Below are 18,177 nucleotides of genomic sequence, written 5' to 3'. Positions count from 1 at the left end.
TTTTCACAGTGGTTGAAAAAGTACCCAATTGTAATACTTGAGTAAAAGTAAAAGATACCTTAATAGAAAATGACTCAAGTAAAAGTGAAAGTTACCCAGTAAAATACTACTTGAGTAAAAGTTTAAAAGTATTTGGTTTTAAATATACTTAAGTATAGAATTCCTTATATTCAGCAAACCAGATGGCACTATTGTATTTTCTATTTATTTAAGGAAAGCCAGGGGCACACTCCAACACTCAGACCTCATTTTACAAATGAAGAATTTGTGTTTAGTTAGTTCGCCAGATTGGAGGCAGCAGGGATGACCAGGGATGTTCTCTTGATAGGTGCGTGAATTGGACCATTTTCCTGTTCTGCTAAGTACTTTTTGGGTGTCAGGGAAAATGTATGGAGTAAAAAGTACAGTATTTCCTTTAGGAATGTAGTGAAGTAAAAGTAAACATTTTCTAAAATATAAATAGTAAAATACAGATATGCCAAAAAACAACTTAAGTGGTACTTTAAAGAAATTGAATTAAGTATTCACACCACAGCATTTTCGCGCACCAACCTAAAGTATCTCGAAATGGATTCTGTATGGTGTGTGTGTGGCAGGCTTACAATGATTGCAAAAAAACAACATTTGAGAGTGCGCTGACCCTGGTGCTGGAGGGGGTACGCAGCTGGAGGTTGAATGTTTGAAGTGTTTTGCGGGATAACAAAAAGTTTGGGAACCTCTGGTGTAACTCAATTAAGTTACTTATAGATGATTTTGATATGAAGTACGGAAATGCAAAAATAGGTACCATTGACTTGCATTGGATTTGTGCCACAAAAGCTTTTATTTTTTATTGAAACATTGGCCAGGTAAACAAAATCAAAGCATTGATTGCTGTCGTACTTTATCCATAGACTGTTTAAATGGTAAAGAAACCAATATGTCATTGTGTAATTTGGGTGAACCATCCCTTTAATATAATCACTGCTATCTATTCAGATTAAAGGGGTAATCTGCAGTTGCTATATCCATTTTTGGATTTATAAATTAATGATGTACGGTGGTATATCCATAGATATTTTTTAAATAATATAATTTACACATGCCTATTGAGCATAGTTCAACTGTTGTACCCCATCAGAACCCAAAATATGAACTTATTTTACTCCAATGTTTGTAAACAAAGTAAATGTAATCAAACATTGTAGAGCCTCAAAACATAATTCGAACTATACCTTTGATATCATGGATGGTCACTCCCTGCAACCTTGCTCCGTCTATTAATTTGAGAGTGGTTAATATCTCTAGCCCCATCCCTAAGGTTTTTACAGAGGCAGGGATTTAGCTTTGTTGTCGTTTCAACTAAGGATTGCCACTTTAAGATTGACCATTGCACATTTTTTAAAACCTTACTTCATTATTAGTACTACCCGGGGATATAGTCTTGTAAAACAGGATTTAGCCTAGTTCTTATTTATTAAATCCAGAATTCAAAATGTATTTCGGGAGTCATGTTTAGTATTATCCTCAGGTAGTATAAGTGTTTATCATCTTACTTGAATGCTGACTTTCTACAGGAGTTGTTAATGTCTGGGACCAGATGCAGACCTTGTGGTCAACATATTGCAATGTGCAGTCTTCTCTTTTTGCAGATCAACATTGTCCATAAAGTTTGCTAAAAATGTATATGTTTCTTATACATTTATTGGAAAAAGCCTATTAAACCAAGATAAAGCAAACATTTTATAATTGTTTGGATTAAAATGCAGTTTATGTGGCATATGCAAAGAAGACGAAGAAGCATCCGCAGTCGACTATCACCCAGTGCTTAAAAACTCTTGGTCGGCAGTGGACAAAACAGCAACTACATCCGGGTAAGATTTGTGTGACCTTGGTTGGGTAATCGTCATGGCGGCCATCGTCAGGATAAGTTCAGTCTGCCACAGAGGTGTCAAACGTAAGTGTCTTTCATATCGTTGTTCTTGATAATTACATTTTTTTTTGTCCAAAGTAACGTTGTACATACATATCGTAACTTGCTAGTATCTAGCCAGCTAACGTTAATTATAGCTGATGGATGAGCAAAGCAACGACTTTTCAAGTTCATAGTGGTTCGGGGATTCGAACCAGTGATATTTTGGTTACTTGCACAACGCTCTAGCCGGCTTCACTCTGCATTGAATCAGATCCGTTTACGGATCTCGTAAAGTATCCTGAAGCAGCTAAAATGACCAACCTCGATTCTAAACACTTCATATCAGTTTTAGGCCTCATGCTTGGTAGGAACTAAGGGTTATGGTTAACATAATCTATCACTTTTCAAAATATTCTATATACATTTTAGGCTATTCTAATCCCTATCAATCCCACATACTGTGGCATTAATCCAATTCATCCCTACTCCTATGTCATTGGCTGCCTATGCTTCAGTTCCTCGAATAGTTGCCATTACCTTATGTGACTGCTAGTTGTAGATATGCTACTTTAAGCAACTACCAAGACACAAGATGCACACAAACAAGTTACCCTAAAAAACAGAAACCAGATAGGCTACCCCTGATTGCTGACAACCACATAACACATGGAATGGTTTATTTTAATGATACACATCCTCTGATTTATAAAGACCTATGTGAATTAATATTCACATTTTGTAACTGAGCCATGTGTGAACAATTGACATTACATTATAGCTTAAGCCATATTGTTTTTTGTTGTTGCTTTGTCTTATTTTATAGCCAACTTATAATTGAACAGTAAATATTGTGATTTAGTTGAAATATTGTCATAGTTCGTGACACTGATGTCTTCTCCCTACAGTTTTGTTTTATCGCAGCTCTCTGCTCGCACGACCCTTGGTCACACAGCAAAAGGACCAAGACCGGTCCTACCTGTTGACGGCTAGGATTCATGGATCCTCATCTCTCCGTGGTTTGTTGTTCCCACGATAAGAGTTTTGCTGATAGCCTACAGTTTGCCTGTAGCACTCAAAGATTAATAATGGGCTATATGTGTTGCCTAAGAGGAATACCAGTCTTACCAGAACACTGTGGCCATTGTGTGATTTTTATGACTCCTTAAAGTAATCAATGTTCAGGTTAGGCTACATGTTATGTAAGGTGAGTGGTAGGCCTATATTATGATTAGAGCCTACAGCCCTACACCTAAGGGGATTCAAGTATTTTCTTCCTTTCTCTTGTACACTGAATAGTCATGTAAGAAGGACTTGAGAGAGAGGGGGGGTCATTTGTCAGGGAGCCGGTTAGTGATGTCACCACTGGCATGTTGTTTGTGTGGTTGGTACTAGTGATGCACCGATATGACATTTTTGACCGATATCCAATATTTTAGTTGCCAAAAAACCCTGATACTGATATTTAACATTTTAGCGGCCTTTTAAGCATTCTAGTACGGTTAAATAGTTAACACATGGATGCAGTGGTCTAAGGCACTGCATCTCAGTGCAAGAGGCATCACTATAGTCCCTGGTTCGAATTCAGGCTGTATCACATCTGGCCTTGATTGGGAGTCCCATAGGGCGGCGCACAAATTGGCCCAACGTCATCTGGGTTTGGCCAGGTAGGCCATCATTGTAAATAAGAATTTGTTCTTAACTGACTTGCCTAGATTAAATAAAAAGTTTACACACACACCACACTGACCAAAAAGTTATTTTGTTGGCATTTACGTATGTCCCCATTACCAGTAAAACATAATCAAAACCTATTTCTTTCACTTACTTACTGTTCTATTCCGTTGTTTCATTCTCAACCAGGATTTCATCATGCATGTCAAACAGTGAAGTTTCATCTCTGTTCATGACGCCTCTTCCTCGGTGCGCACAGTCAGTCTTTTTTTCATCTTGTCCAGCTGTGTATGTAACATTTCATGTAAACTCTGTTTCTTGTCTGCATTGAAGTAGCGGTCCTTGTACATAGCATCGAGCATGGAATCAATTGTTCACAGCCTGTGTGGGCAGTTTTGTTGAGCAGACGTTTCAATCCCATGACGGAGGGTATCACGTCTGCTGCAGGTGCAGTTGAGGAGCTTATTTCTCGAGTCAGTTGTTCGACAAATGGAGCTAGCCGGTGTGTTCAAGTTTCAAACATGTTCTCAGTACTTTCCTCAGCACGAAATCCTTGATGACCCACTGTGCTGTCACTCAGCATGCTCATGGGGCTGATATCGCTGGTCCAAATGTCAGTCGTGACGCTTTTACTGTGTTGCTCCGGGAGGGCAACATCTGAAAAATAGCGCACTTGTTAGTGTGTACCGGTGCTCGACCAGTCGGCGAAAGCCAACATCACCCGACAACAGAGAACGATTGATTGTCAAGGGCAATGAATACCGTTGTCTTGGCGTTTAATGGATTTTTCTTTTGAGTTGTCTTGCTGAAATGTTCATACTCTTTCAAATGACTGCTTGGTCCACACCACAGACCTTGTGGGTTGGGTTAGGAAAGCTTTCAGCGAGACAACGGAAGCATGCACAGGAGCACCGGCTGTTCTGGATGACTGGGTGATAACGCTCTCGGTTTAAACAGGTCAACATTCACAAGGCCACGGGGCCAGATGGACGATCAGGGCGTGTACTCAAAGCATGTGCGGACCAACTGGCAAGTGTCTTCACTGACATTTTCAACCTCTCCCTGACCGAGTCTAATACCTACATGTTTCAAACAGACCACCATAGTCCCTGTGCCCAAGGAAGCGACGGTAACCTGCCTAAATTATTATTAGCCCGTAGCACTCACGTTGGTAGACATGAAGTGCTTTGAAAGGCTGGTCATGTCTCACAACAGCATCCACCCGGATACCCTAGGCCCACTCCAATTCGCATTCCGCCCCAACCTCAATCACACTCCACACTGCCCTTTCCCACCTGAACAAAAGGAACACCTGTGAGAGAATGCTGTTCATTGCCTACAGCTCAGCGTTCAACACCATAGTGCCCATGAAGCTCATCACTAAGCTAAGGACCCTGGGACTAAACACCTCCCTCTGCAACTGGATCCTGGACTTCCTGACGGGCCTCCCCCAGGTGGTAAGGGTAGGCAACAACACATCTGTCACACTGATCTTCAACACTGGGGCCCCTCGGGGGTGTGTACTTAGTCCCCTCCTGTACTCCCTGTTCAACCACAACTGCATTGCCAAACACGACTCCAACACTATCATTAAGTTTGCCGACGACACAACAGTGGTAGGCCTGATCACCGACAACAATGAGACAGCTGATAGGGAGGAGGTCAGAGACCTGGCAGTATGACAACCTCACCCTCAACGTGAGCAAGACAAAGGAGATTATTGTGGACTACAGGAAAAGGAGGGCCGAACAGCCCCGTTTTTGTGAATGGGGGCGTGAGGTGGAGCAGGTCGCGAGCTCCAAGTTCCTTGGTGTCCACATCACCAATGAACTATCATGGTCCAAACGCACCAAGACTGTTGTGAAAAGGGTACGACAAAACCTTTTACCCCACAGGGGACTGAAAAGATTTGGCATGGGTTCCCAGATCCTCAAAGTTATGTAGCTGCACCATCTAGAGCATCCTGACCGGTTGCATCAACGCCTGGTATGGCAGCTGCTCGGCATCTGACCGTAAGGAGCTGCAGAGGGTAGTGAGTACGGCCCAGTACATCACTGGGGCCAAGCTTCCTGCAATTCAGGACCTATATCATAGGCGGTGTCAGAGGAAAGCCCATAAAATTGTCAGACTCCAGTCACCCAAGTCATAAACCTTTCTCTGCCACCGCACGTCAAGCAGTACCGGAGTGCCAAGTCTAGGACCAAAAAGCCCCTTAACAGCTTCTACTCCCAAGCCATGAGACTGAACAGTTAATCCCCCCCCCTCCATTTTATTTTCTACACTGCTGCTACTCGCTGTGTATCTATACATAGTCACTTCACCCCTACCTACATGTACAAATTAGAGGTCGACCGATTTATGATTTTAATGCCGATACCGATTATTGGAGGACTAAAAAAAGGCCGATGCTGATTAATCGGACTAATTTTTATTTTATTTTTTATAGTAATGACAATTACAACTACTGAATGAACACTTATTTTAACTTAATACATACATAAAATCTATTTAGTCTCAAATAAATAGTGAAACATGTTCAATTTTTGGTTTAAATAATGCAACAACAGTGTTGGCGAACTTAAAACTTAACGTTTAAGTTCCTTGCTCAGAACATGAGAACATATGAAAGCTGGTGGTTCAATATTCCCAGTTAAGAAGTTTTAGGTTGTAGTTATTATTGGAATTGAGACATTGACTTTCTCTCTATACCATTTGTAATTCATATACCTTTGACTATTGGATGTCCTAATAGACACTTTAGTATTGCCAGCCTCGGGAGTTGATAGGCATGAAGTCAAACAGCTCTGTGCTTTAAGCATTAAGAGCTGCTGGCAAACGCAGTAAAGTGCTGTTTGAATAAATGCTTTACACGCCTGCTGCTGCTCAGTCAGACTGCTATATCAAATCACAGACTTAATTATAATAAAACACATACGAGCCTTTGGTCATTAATATGGTCAAATCCGGAAACTACCATTTCGAAAACAAAATGTTTATTCTTTCAGCAAAATACGGAACCATTCCGTATTTTATCTAACGAGTGGCATCCATAAGTCTAAATATTGCTGTTACATTACACAACCTTCAATGTTATGTCATAATTGTGTAAAATTCTGGCAAATGAGTTCACCGTTCGGCAGGCGGCCCAAACTGCTGCATATACCCTGAATCTGCTTGCACTGAAAGCAAGAGAAGTGACAAATTCCCTTGTTAATATTGCCTGCTAACATGAATTTCTTAACTAAATATGCAGGTTTAAAAAATATATACTTCTGTATATTGATTTTAAGAAAGGCATTGATGTTTATGGTTAGGTACATTTGTGCAAGGATGGCGCTTTTGTTAAATCATCACCCGTTTGGCGAATTAGGCTGTGGTTCGATGATAAATTAACAGGCACCGTATTGATTATATGCAACGCAGGACAAGCTAGTTGATGATACTACTAGGTTAACTAGTGATTATGTGAAGATTAAACTTATCTTATAAAAAACAATCAATGCTAGCTTGCAACTTAAATTGGCTCCTTGCAGCCACAAGGTCCTTTTGACGCTGCACTCGTAACAGGTGGTCAGCCTACCACGCAGTTTCCTTGTGGATTGAAATGTAATCGTCATCCAAAAAGGCCAATTACCGATTGTTATGAAATCTTAAATCAGCGCTGATTAATCGGTCGACCTCTAGTACAAATTACCACAACTAACATGTACCCCCACTATATACTTTAGTTTATTTCTTAACTCTTCTTGAACTGCACTGTTGATTTAAGGGCTTGTAAGTAAGCATTTCATGGCAAGGTCTGCACTTGTTGTATTCGGCGCATGTGACAACGTTTGATTTGTGTAGCGCAAATTTTTTTCCATGGCGTCATTACATAATGTACCTACGTTATAGGTATGCACGTCAGTTTTGCACATCGGCGTTAAACTAGACATCGTGCTGATGTCGACGTTGGCATTTTTAGCTAATATTGGCCGATTTCCGAACCGATATATTGTGCATCAATAGTTGGTACATAATTAGTTCCCCAAGTGGCAGGCCAGTGACATTTAACAGGTTCACTGACCTGTGAAAGAGGTTAGTTGGTCACGGCATTCTGAGGGGGCTATATGGTGTTTTAGTACAATAACATCCATTATTTAGGTTAGCTAACACATTGCATGATGTTTGAACTGTGAAACTTGAGAACCTAAGCAACAGCTGGCCACGGGAGGTTGGTGGCACCTTAATTGAGGAGGATGGGCTCGTGGTAATGGCTGGAGCGGAATCAGTGGAATGGTATCATACATCACATGGTTTCCAGGTGTTTGATTCCATTTGCTCCGTTCCACCTATTTATTATGAGCCATCCTACCCTCTACAATCTCCGCTGGTGTGTATAATAGAACCGGAAAGATATAAACTTCAACTGACTGGGATAATTGTTAAACGCAAAAACATCTTTAGGCAAACAGACAAACCTAATTGTTTATGTGCTAAAAACATGTTAGATTTATAGTAGGCCTTTACCTGCCTTGTTCAGCGGCAGAACGCCAGATTTTTACCTTGTCAGCTCGGGGATTCAATCCAGCAACCTTTCGGCTAGTAGCTACTCGCTCTAACCACTAGGCTACCTGTCGCCCCTCAATGATGAGTCTGTTTAAATGATGACCCCTCTCTCTCCACAATAGGTTAGTTCTGCATGTGGATGTATGATTGAATGTTTTGTTATTTGCCCTTTTGCAGCCGGCTCGGTGTCCAAAGCTGCCTCTCTGCATTGGACAGGAGAGCGTGTGGTGAGCGTACTGCTGCTGGCCTTGGGGCCTGCTGCCTACTACTTCCCCGGACCTGCTGTTGACTACTCACTGGCTGCTGCCCTCACCCTGCATGGCCACTGGTAAGACAAGCTTCCCCTCTATAAATGTTCATTGGTTTAAAGGGCACTGGTCAGCTGTCTCTTCCTTATTCTGGTTAGATGGTTTTCCTTTCATATTTCCACTTAAACGATCATTTCCGGACAAAATTGTTGCACATGTTCCGAATAAGCTCAGACCATAGTTTCAGTTTGAAATGTACTTGTGTTGTGACTACAGTCGGACGCTTTTATGGAGGACAATGGTGAACAGAGTAGGCAAGTGGTTGGGATAACCAATCAAGTCCATGTCTACTACATTTCTGCTCATGCAAAAACAGTTTTGTTCTTAGCATTTATTTTGCTTTCATTTACGAGAGCTTTTTGATTTTTGAAGAGGTGGGCTTAATGTCGCCGTGGGGCACTATGCCATTGCTAGACCACTGACTAAATGAAAGTGGCAGGTTTAAAGCACAAATCCTAGTCATGTGTGGTGTTAATACCCCTTAGGTTTTAGTTTGGGGTACTTGGATATCCTCAAGGCATGTCCCTCTAATGAAGACCAGCTAATTGTCAAACTTGTCACTGAGGAGTTGAAATGCACGCTCATATATATTCTTTTGAACATCAAGATGACGCGTAAGAATGCTGGTCATGTGTGCTACTTTTGTGAAGTATGCAGACATTTTTAAAACCACGCTCCACATATGTTCCAGGAGATCAGTACCATTTAACTTCGCCTTACTTGCTAAGGCTGTGTGAGTGCCGCTATTTGAGCTGGAGTCATCAAATACCACCATTGTCCAGTTAACTGAGGAACACTGAGCACGCCTACGAAGCTCTGTCCTCCGAGACCATTGCTAAGCCAATCTTTTTTACATCTCTCTTTAGGCACTATTCAAGGATTTCACTATTCCTTAATGCTTACAGTTCTGTTTGTTCTCAATGTAATTGTATTGCTTCTGTCCCTATCCTTACCCCAACCTGGGCTCGAACCAGGGACCCTCCGAACACATCAACAACAGTCACCCACAAAGCCTCGTTAACTGTCGCTCCACACAAGCTGCAGCCCTTGCAGAGCAAAGGAAACGACTACTTCGAGGTCTCAGAGCGACGTCATTGATTGAACACTACTAGCGCGCACTGCTAACTAGCCATTTCACATTGGCTACATAAACAGGACGAGACACCCCACCCTGGAGTCTAAACAAAGAATAACCTAACTAAGATCACATGATGGTGCCTTGAGCTGTTGGTGTGTTCTCTCCAAATTATGCATTTGTCCAATTCCCTCTCCCAAACATTACGCTGGGGAAGCCAATGAAGTCAGGACTGTGTCCTGTCAGGATGGCTATGACAAGTGGCGTAGGAGGGTTAACGCCAATGTTCCCTCTAAGCTGTGCAGCTCCACCAGAGCGAAGCATGAGATTAAACAACACTTAACTTTGTAGAGCAGTTGTCACCAACTGGTTGATTGTGATCGCCTGGTCGCTCTCCAAGGCATTCCTATTTGATTGCCAAACATTTCTGTTTAAAAAAAGCACCGGTAAAGCCTTGTGTTCCTTTATTTTTTTGGTCTTGAGCTGTTGGTGGTAGGTGCACCCGATTCAGCTGTCCTGCGTGCAGGACATGTTGCCATTTTGAACCATTTCATGTCTGAAGGTACAAAATCTGCCTTTCCGGCTGGCTGGGAGAGCAAATCAAGTGCACTATAGGCCTACTACTGGTCAATCGGCTGGATCAGATTACCGCGTCTGCAGTAATGTAGGTTTAAACTTCCGGCGCCGACAGAGATGGCCGCCTCGCTTCGCGTTCCTAGGAAACTATGCAGTTTTTTTTTTTACGTGTTATTTCTTACATTAGTACCCCAGGTCATCTTAGGTTTCATTACATACAGTCGAGAAGAACTACTGTATATAAGATCAGCGTCAACTCACCATCAGTACGACCAAGAATATGTTTTTCGCGACGCGGATCCTGTGTTCTGCCTTACAAACAGGACAACGGAATGGATCGCATGCAGCAACCAAAAAAAACGACTCCGAAAAAGAGGGAAACGTGGCGGTATTCTGGTCAGACTACGGAGACGGGCACATCGTGCCCCACTTCCTAGCATTCTTCTTGCCAATGTCCAGTCTCTTGACAACAAGGTTGATGAAATCCGAGCAAGGGTAGCATTCCAGAGGGACAGAGACTGTAACGTTCTGTGCTTCACGGAAACATGGCTCACTGGAGAGACGCTATCCGAAGCGGTGCAGCCAACGGGTTTCTCCACGCATCGCACCGACAGAAACAAACACCTTTCTGGTAAGAAGAGGGGTGGGGGTGTATGCCTTATGGCTAACGAGGCATGGTGCGATGAAAGAAACATACAGGAACTCAAATCCTTCTGTTCACCTGATTTAGAATTCCTCACAATCAAATATAGACTGCATTATCTACCAAGAGAATTCTCTTCGATTATAATCACAGCCGTATATATCCCCCCCAAGCAGACACATCGATGGCTCTGAACAAACTTTATTTAACTCTTTGCAAACTGGAAACCATTTATCCGGAGGCTGCACTCATTGTTGTCGGGGATTTTAACAAGGCTAATCTGAAAACAAGACTCCCTAAATTTTATCAGCATATCGATTTTGCAACTAGGGGCGGAAAAACCTTGGATCACTGTTACTCTAACTTCCGCGACGCATATAAGGCCCTGCCCCGCCCCCCCTTTCGGAAAAGCTGACCACGACTCCATTTTGCTGATACCTGCCTACAGACAAAGGTTTAAAAAAGAAGCTCCCACGCTGAGGTCTGTCCAACGCTGGTCCGACCAAGCTGACTCCACACTCCAAGACTGCTTCCACCATGTGGACTGGGACATGTTTCGTATTGCGTCAAATAACAACATTGACGAATACGCTGATTCGGTGTGCGAGTTCATTAGAACTTGCGTTGAAGATGTCGTTCCCATAGCAACGATTAAAACATTCCCTAACCAGAAACCTTGGATTGATGGCAGCATTCGCGTGAAACTGAAAGCGCGAACCACTGCTTTCAATCAGGGCAAGGTGTCTGGTAACATGACTGAATACAAACAATGCAGCTATTCCCTCCGTAAGGCTATCAAACAAGCTAAGCGTCAGTACAGAGACAAAGTAGAATCCCAATTCAACGGCTCAGACACAAGAGGCATGTGGCAGGGTCTACAGTCAATCACGGACTACAGGAAGAAATCCATCCCAGTCACGGACCAGGATCTCTTGCTCCCAGGCAGACTAAATAACTTTTTTGCCCGCTTTGAGGACAATACAGTGCCACTGACACTGCCTACAACGGAAAAATGCGGTCTCTCCTTCACTGCAGCCGAGGTGAGTAAAACATTTAAACGTGTTAACCCTCGCAAGGCTGCAGGCCCAAACGGCATCCCCAGCCGCGCCCTCAGAGCATGCGCAGACCAGCTGGCTGGTGTGTTTACGGACATATTCAATCAATCCCTATACCAGTCTGCTGTTCCCACATGCTTCAAGAGGGCCACCATTGTTCCTGTTCCCAAGAAAGCTAAGGTAACTGAGCTAAACGACTACCGCCCGTAGCACTCACTTCCGTCATCATGAAGTGCTTTGAGAGACTAGTCAAGGACCATATCACCTCCACCCTACCTGACACCCTAGACCCACTCCAATTTGCTTACCGCTCAAATAGGTCCACAGACGATGCAATCTCAACCACACTGCACACTGCCCTAACCCATCTGGACAAGAGGAATACCTGTGTGAGAATGCTGTTCATCGACTACAGCTCGGCATTCAACACCATAGTACCCTCGTCATCAAGCTCGAGACCCTGGGTCTCGACCCCGCCCTGTGCAACTGGGTACTGGACTTCCTGACGGGCCGCCCCAGGTGGTGAGGGTAGGTAACCATCTCCTCCCCGCTGATCCTCAACACTGGGGCCCCACAAGGGTGCGTTCTGAGCCCTCTCCTGTACTCCCTGTTCACCCACGACTGCGTGGCCACGCACGCCTCCAACTCAATCATCAAGTTTGCGGACGACACAACAGTGGTAGGCTTGATTACCAACAACGACGAGACGGCCTACAGGGAGGAGGTGAGGGCCCTCGGAGTGTGGTGTCAGGAAAATAACCTCACACTCAACGTCAACAAAACTAAGGAGATGATTGTGGACTTCAGGAAACAGCAGAGGGAACACCCCCCTATCCACATCGATGGAACAGTAGTGGAGAGAGTAGCAAGTTTTAAGTTCCTCGGCATACACATCACAGACAAACTGAATTGGTCCACTCACACAGACAGCATCGTGAAGAAGGCGCAGCAGCGCCTCTTCAACCTCAGGAGGCTGAAGAAATTCGGCTTGTCACCAAAAGCATTCACAAACTTCTACAGATGCACAATAGAGAGCATCCTGGCGGGCTGTATCACCGCCTGGTACGGCAACTGCTCCGCCCTCAACCGTAAGGCTCTCCAGAGGGTAGTGAGGTCTGCACAACGCATCACCGGGGGCAAACTACCTGCCCTCCAGGACACCTACACCACCCGATGTTACAGGAAGGCCATAAAGATCATCAAGGACATCAACCACCCGAGCCACTGCCTGTTCACCCCGCTATCATCCAGAAGGCGAGGTCAGTACAGGTGCATCAAAGCTGGGACCGAGAGACTGAAAAACAGCTTCTATCTCAAGGCCATCAGACTGTTAAACAGCCACCACTAACATTGAGTGGCTGCTGCCAACACACTGACACTGACTCAACTCCAGCCACTTTAATAATGGGAATTGATGGGAAATGATGTAAATATATCACTAGCCACTTTAAACAATGCTACCTTATATAATGTTACTTACCCTACATTATGAATCTCATATGCATACGTATATACTGTACTCTATATCATCGACTGCATCCTTATGTAATACATGTATCACTAGCCACTTTAACTATGCCACTTTGTTTACATACTCATCTCATATGTATATACTGTACTCGATACCATCTACTGTATCTTGCCTATGCTGCTCTGTACCATCACTCATTCATATATCCTTATGTACATATTCTTTATCCCCTTACACTGTGTATAAGACAGTAGTTTAGGAATTGTTAGTTAGATTACTTGTTGGTTATTACTGCATTGTCGGAACTAGAAGCACAAGCATTTCGCTACACTCGCATTAACATCTGCTAACCATGTGTATGTGACAAATAAAATTTGATTTGATTTGATTTAAAAAAATTAAGCCTGCTATCGCAAAGTTGTTACTGTGAGACTTCAAAACCATGACGAGAGAGACTGTCAACAAATACAGCTGTTTTTATGAGTGAGTTCATGTTTACGTTCTTACTCAGGACTTTGTATTCAACACTTTGCGTGTTCTTCCTATTTCCACTCAGCGCTACAACAAGCACTGATGCAGTAATGAATCAGTAGGAAAGTAGATCTATAGGCTTGTGTTACTATTAGCAGCTTAGGTCTTTTATTTGTTATAATGAAGGAATATTTAACTTTCTCTTCATAGGAGTAACGACATGAATTTGTCAATGAGAAATAATGCGATGCGACTCGATTTTTGCCATCAGCTGGAAGGCTGTGTTCCTTTGGTCAGTGTCAGTGAAGAGCGGAGGGATGTTGAGGCGGACCCTCAGTCCGCTGAGACTGACCATCAGAAGCAGGCACCATCAGCTGAGTAAAATTAAAAGCAAAATAGCTGCACTCAGCTGTGCCTCAAGTAATACAGCAACATATCTATTATTGGTATGATCATATAGCCGACCTCAATTTAAAAAATAAATTAAAGTCCCGAACAACAATGCATTGGCAATGCCAATATGCAGTGATAATGTATTGGGCCTATAGCTTGCTGCACAAACCTAATTGCTACAGTACTGTTTTTAATTGGTTAAAGTTGCATAGGCTTACGCTTTGAGTCCTGTCTATTTTTAATCTAATCGGTAGATCTCGGCATGCATTTTGACTGACCCGCTGTTCTGTTTTCCCTGTTAACGCTATCAGCGTTTCTCTTTTACTGTGGCAATTGTGATCAAATCAACGTAATATTAGCCACTTTCAATGCAACACACTGAAACAAAATGAACTATGCAAAATATTGTTTTAGGCAGAATGCATCAGAGTAGGATTCTATTGCATTGACACGCGCTACTTAGCCCGGTGCTGCATAAACAATTAGAGCTGCAGTAGACCTGCATGCAAATAGCCCATTGCCATATCTGGACTGTGTTTACAGCATGAGCGGTCATGAGTAGGTGTGCTTGTTTTGAGATCAAAGCGAGAGGCTAGCATAATTTGTCTGCTTCTCTGTAATAATGGTATGGGAATAATGCATTTTATTTAACTGGTTTCTTGCATCAAACAACATTCTAAGCCACCTTGTCTAAAGGACAAGTGGATAAACAGGTTCATGGCAAGCCCTGCGTGTTTTTTTTTTTTCAACCAAAAGTCTCATGGAATGTAGGCCTACATTGCACACTACACATTGGCTGCTACTGTAGGCTGAATGGTAGAACATATTTCAATGTTATGGGATGCATTTTCTACATTGTTTTTGATGGTAGGCAACTCTGATAGGCCTACATTATGATCAAGTAGCCTACTTGGCCACTTAACTGTAACTTTAAAGCGGGTACAGCCTCCGTGTTCACAGTACACGCGTGCTGAAAGTTGCACAGACTTTTCTTTAAGTTTGCGCTCAGACCTGGAATTTGTTCAGTGCCCCAAAACATTTGAGAACAATGGTTAAATGATTAGCCACTTTAATTTTGCCTTTGTTTACCAAAAATTGTATAGGGGGTGTTACTTAGCCTTTTTTAGCACTAAATCACTGGCTATTCAGTAATATTGTGGTTCTAAGCAGTCTCATACATTTCTTGTATTGTCTTACCTCCCCAGGGGGATTGGACAAGTCTTAACGGACTATGTTCATGGAGAACCGAAGATCAAGATGGCCAACGCAGGCCTCTTCCTGTTGTCGACTGTCACCTTTGCCGGTCTCTGCTATTTCAACTACAATGATGTAGGCATTTGTAAAGCGGTGGCCCTATTATGGAGCAAATGAATGGACTGAGGTTTGGGATGGGGGGGCGTGGGCACTGGGACATCGGCCATCTTGTTCTGGTATGATTGTAAACATTCAAGGGATTATGTACATTTCTATAAATATATAATTTCACAAGTGTTGTAATTCATGTTGAGGTTTGTGTTGTGCTTCAACAGGCCTGTTAATGATCTGCTCCGAACTAAACTAAATATAAGTTGTCCTTCTGACCCCAATCAAACATGCGCACACAGTGTATGCTGCCGTTTAGTGAAATGTTATACGGTTAACTACCTGAGGCCTGTTAGAGGGTGCAATTTTACAGAACGCTTTGATAGAAATGCATTTTGTAGATAGAATAGGGAATTGTTAGGTTTATTCAATGAATTTCTAGCTTCCTCTCACTGAGTTCACTCCTGTTATCAAACTGCTATATTCCAAATACTTTGTGTAATGCTTATGAGGAAGTATCCAGTGATTTACATATGTTCTTAATTTCAGATCTACTATGGCAAATGATTTAATCTCTTCTGTAATAAATTAATTTAGTACAGAAGAGATTATGTAGACATTGCATTCTTATTTGTGGTATGTTTTGTGTCCGTCACCAATCTGTAAATACCAGCTAGTGCCCTTCAAGACCATTGCAGTCAGCTTAGTGCCACACACTTAGTCTGTTTGACCTTGCAGTCTGATTTGATTGACAAGAGCAAATGGGTGTGACCACTAGCAGTATTTTAAACCCCATAGCCATACTGTTCTGAACTTTATGGGTCTGTTCAGAAAGGGTGTGATGTTAGAAAACGTTCAGATAGATATGCATTTTGTAGAACGTTTGTCATGCAGAATTGGGCATTACCACAGCGTTCTAAACATTTCACCTCACTGAGCACATCCCAGGTTGAGCATGTAGAAAAGTAGGCATACTGATCTGTACACCATTGCGCTTCCACTTGTACCAACCCTGTTTGTTGTCAGTCAAATGACAATATCCTGGTTTATGTGCATAATTTACTTACACAGCTGTGCCTGGCATCACTCTTGCTTAGTGTATAAATGTTATGTTGGCAGGAATTAAATGTTCCATTTATCTGATCATTCGTATGTATGAACAGTTGCTAAGCGTCAACAAGTCAAGTACGACGTTAAGTCATGAGTGCATATGCACTTGGTCAAAATGGCATCCTTTTATTTTGTACTGTTGGGAGTGTCGGCTGAAACGCATAGAAGTTGTCCTGGTTAAACAGCCAATAAACATGAAGGTCTTGGTCCTACTACTACGCATGTCTGAAAGCTTAAATGGCTTTGGAAAATCAACTGTTTTGTCTTTCTATTAGGTCTCGATTTATACATGTCACCAATCCGTTTGGTCAGATTGTTATGCACAAATTGGCTTTGGGAAGAATGCACCTTAAACCTCTTCAGAATAAATGGATATTATGGATTGTGTTTGACAAGATTGCAGAAGACTGTGTTGGGTGGATGGTGAACTACACACATGTAGAACGTGTTCTTTCTGTGAAGAAGTATTCTGATGAATTATTAACATTTATTATTAGTAATTTGAACGACGTGTACACCGACTTAAAGTACTGCAGATATTAGTGTAATCATTAAACTAAGCAATCATAAGCTGTTTATACTCATTTATAATGGGTATTTAGGCATTAACACACATGGTCCCTCATTGTAAAAATAACTTTCTATGCACTGCTGATGAGTTCAGTTGCTTAATTAACAAAAGTACCATAAACTGTCATATTCCAGGATTTTGTAAATCCATACAGGCACCTCCCTGAGGACTGAGTGTTTAACTTCATGAGCTCTGCATCTGGTCCAGCCTCAAAGCTCAAGTAGCACGGACCCGACCTGACTGAAATCTGCGGTTAGTTGTACCAAGAATTAGTTCCATGAAGAGCACAGCCTCATGTGAACAGCCAAAGATTGCTCCTGGAGGAAAATAGGGAAGGTTTTTTTTTGGTTACCTTTGTCTTGTCAGTGTGAAGTGTGTTTGTGCAAATAGCTGGTATGAAGGTACCGTAATTATCACACCTGGGTCGTGTTCAATTGGGAGAAACTGTGAAATGGTCTTGTCTCATAAGGGAAACACAGATGTTTTTTCTTGAACTGCTGAACCCAACTCAGTTGTCAACCCAAAGGCTAAAGAAACTTTTCAGTGTTGTGTTTGTTGCTTTGTGGGAAGTTCAGCTGGACAATAAAGCCATACATTACATGTAACAGAGATGTAAGCACTGTTAATTTCAAAATGAATGCAAATGTCTGTTTTCAAAATGTATATGCTGACCAGTGGTTTGGCAGAAACTCCTTTTTGGTTCCAATTATTACAGCACACCATATAAGTTTGCTTAAAAGGTGATGACACAGTCAGAGAGAGTAACAGCCCTTCCGATGGGCATGTCATTGTTTCTATAGAATTGGATATTGAACCGGCAATCGTCTAGAAACCAGAAAACAAGACACGATATGCATTCAACAAAAGGGAAATGCTATATATCTTGCAGCAGTATACATACAAAAGTACTTTTGCATGTTTTTGTCACATGATCTTCCCTGGTGTATGTGGTTGTGTTATGCAGGAGCCTGATCTCTATCCAGGGTTGGGGAGTAACGGAATACAAAAATTGTAACTGTAATCCGTTAAATTACCAGCAAAAATATTGTAATCAGATTACAGATACTTTTGACAAACTGGAGGATTACT

General features: G+C 42.3%; 1 protein-coding gene across 1 annotated transcript; it reads left to right on the top strand.

Moving 5' to 3' along the window:
• The first annotated feature begins 1,864 nt into the window (after positions 1–1,864).
• LOC135546305 (succinate dehydrogenase [ubiquinone] cytochrome b small subunit B, mitochondrial-like) lies at positions 1,865–17,693 on the top strand. The gene is made up of 4 exons (XM_064974635.1): positions 1,865–1,936; positions 2,800–2,910; positions 8,291–8,441; positions 15,311–17,693. Exons 1-4 carry the CDS (start codon positions 1,888–1,890, stop codon positions 15,474–15,476), a joined length of 477 nt encoding a protein of 158 aa, XP_064830707.1. The 5' UTR covers positions 1,865–1,887; the 3' UTR covers positions 15,477–17,693.
• The last annotated feature ends 484 nt before the right edge of the window (positions 17,694–18,177 follow it).

This window comes from Oncorhynchus masou, chromosome 9 (genome assembly GCF_036934945.1).
Source record: "Oncorhynchus masou masou isolate Uvic2021 chromosome 9, UVic_Omas_1.1, whole genome shotgun sequence".
Taxonomy (NCBI): Eukaryota; Metazoa; Chordata; class Actinopteri; order Salmoniformes; family Salmonidae; genus Oncorhynchus; species Oncorhynchus masou.
Note: the sequence above shows the minus strand (reverse complement) of the source record. Positions and strands in the feature narration are given on the sequence as shown.

Coding starts and splice junctions, on each gene's coding strand:
- LOC135546305 (XM_064974635.1), top strand. CDS start 1,888: ATGGCGGCCATCGTCAGGATAAGTTCAGTCTGCCACAGAGGTGTCAAA. Junction 2,911..8,290: donor TGGATCCTCATCTCTCCGTG/GTTTGTTGTTCC, acceptor GCCCTTTTGCAG/CCGGCTCGGTGTCCAAAGCT. Junction 8,442..15,310: donor CTCACCCTGCATGGCCACTG/GTAAGACAAGCT, acceptor TTACCTCCCCAG/GGGGATTGGACAAGTCTTAA.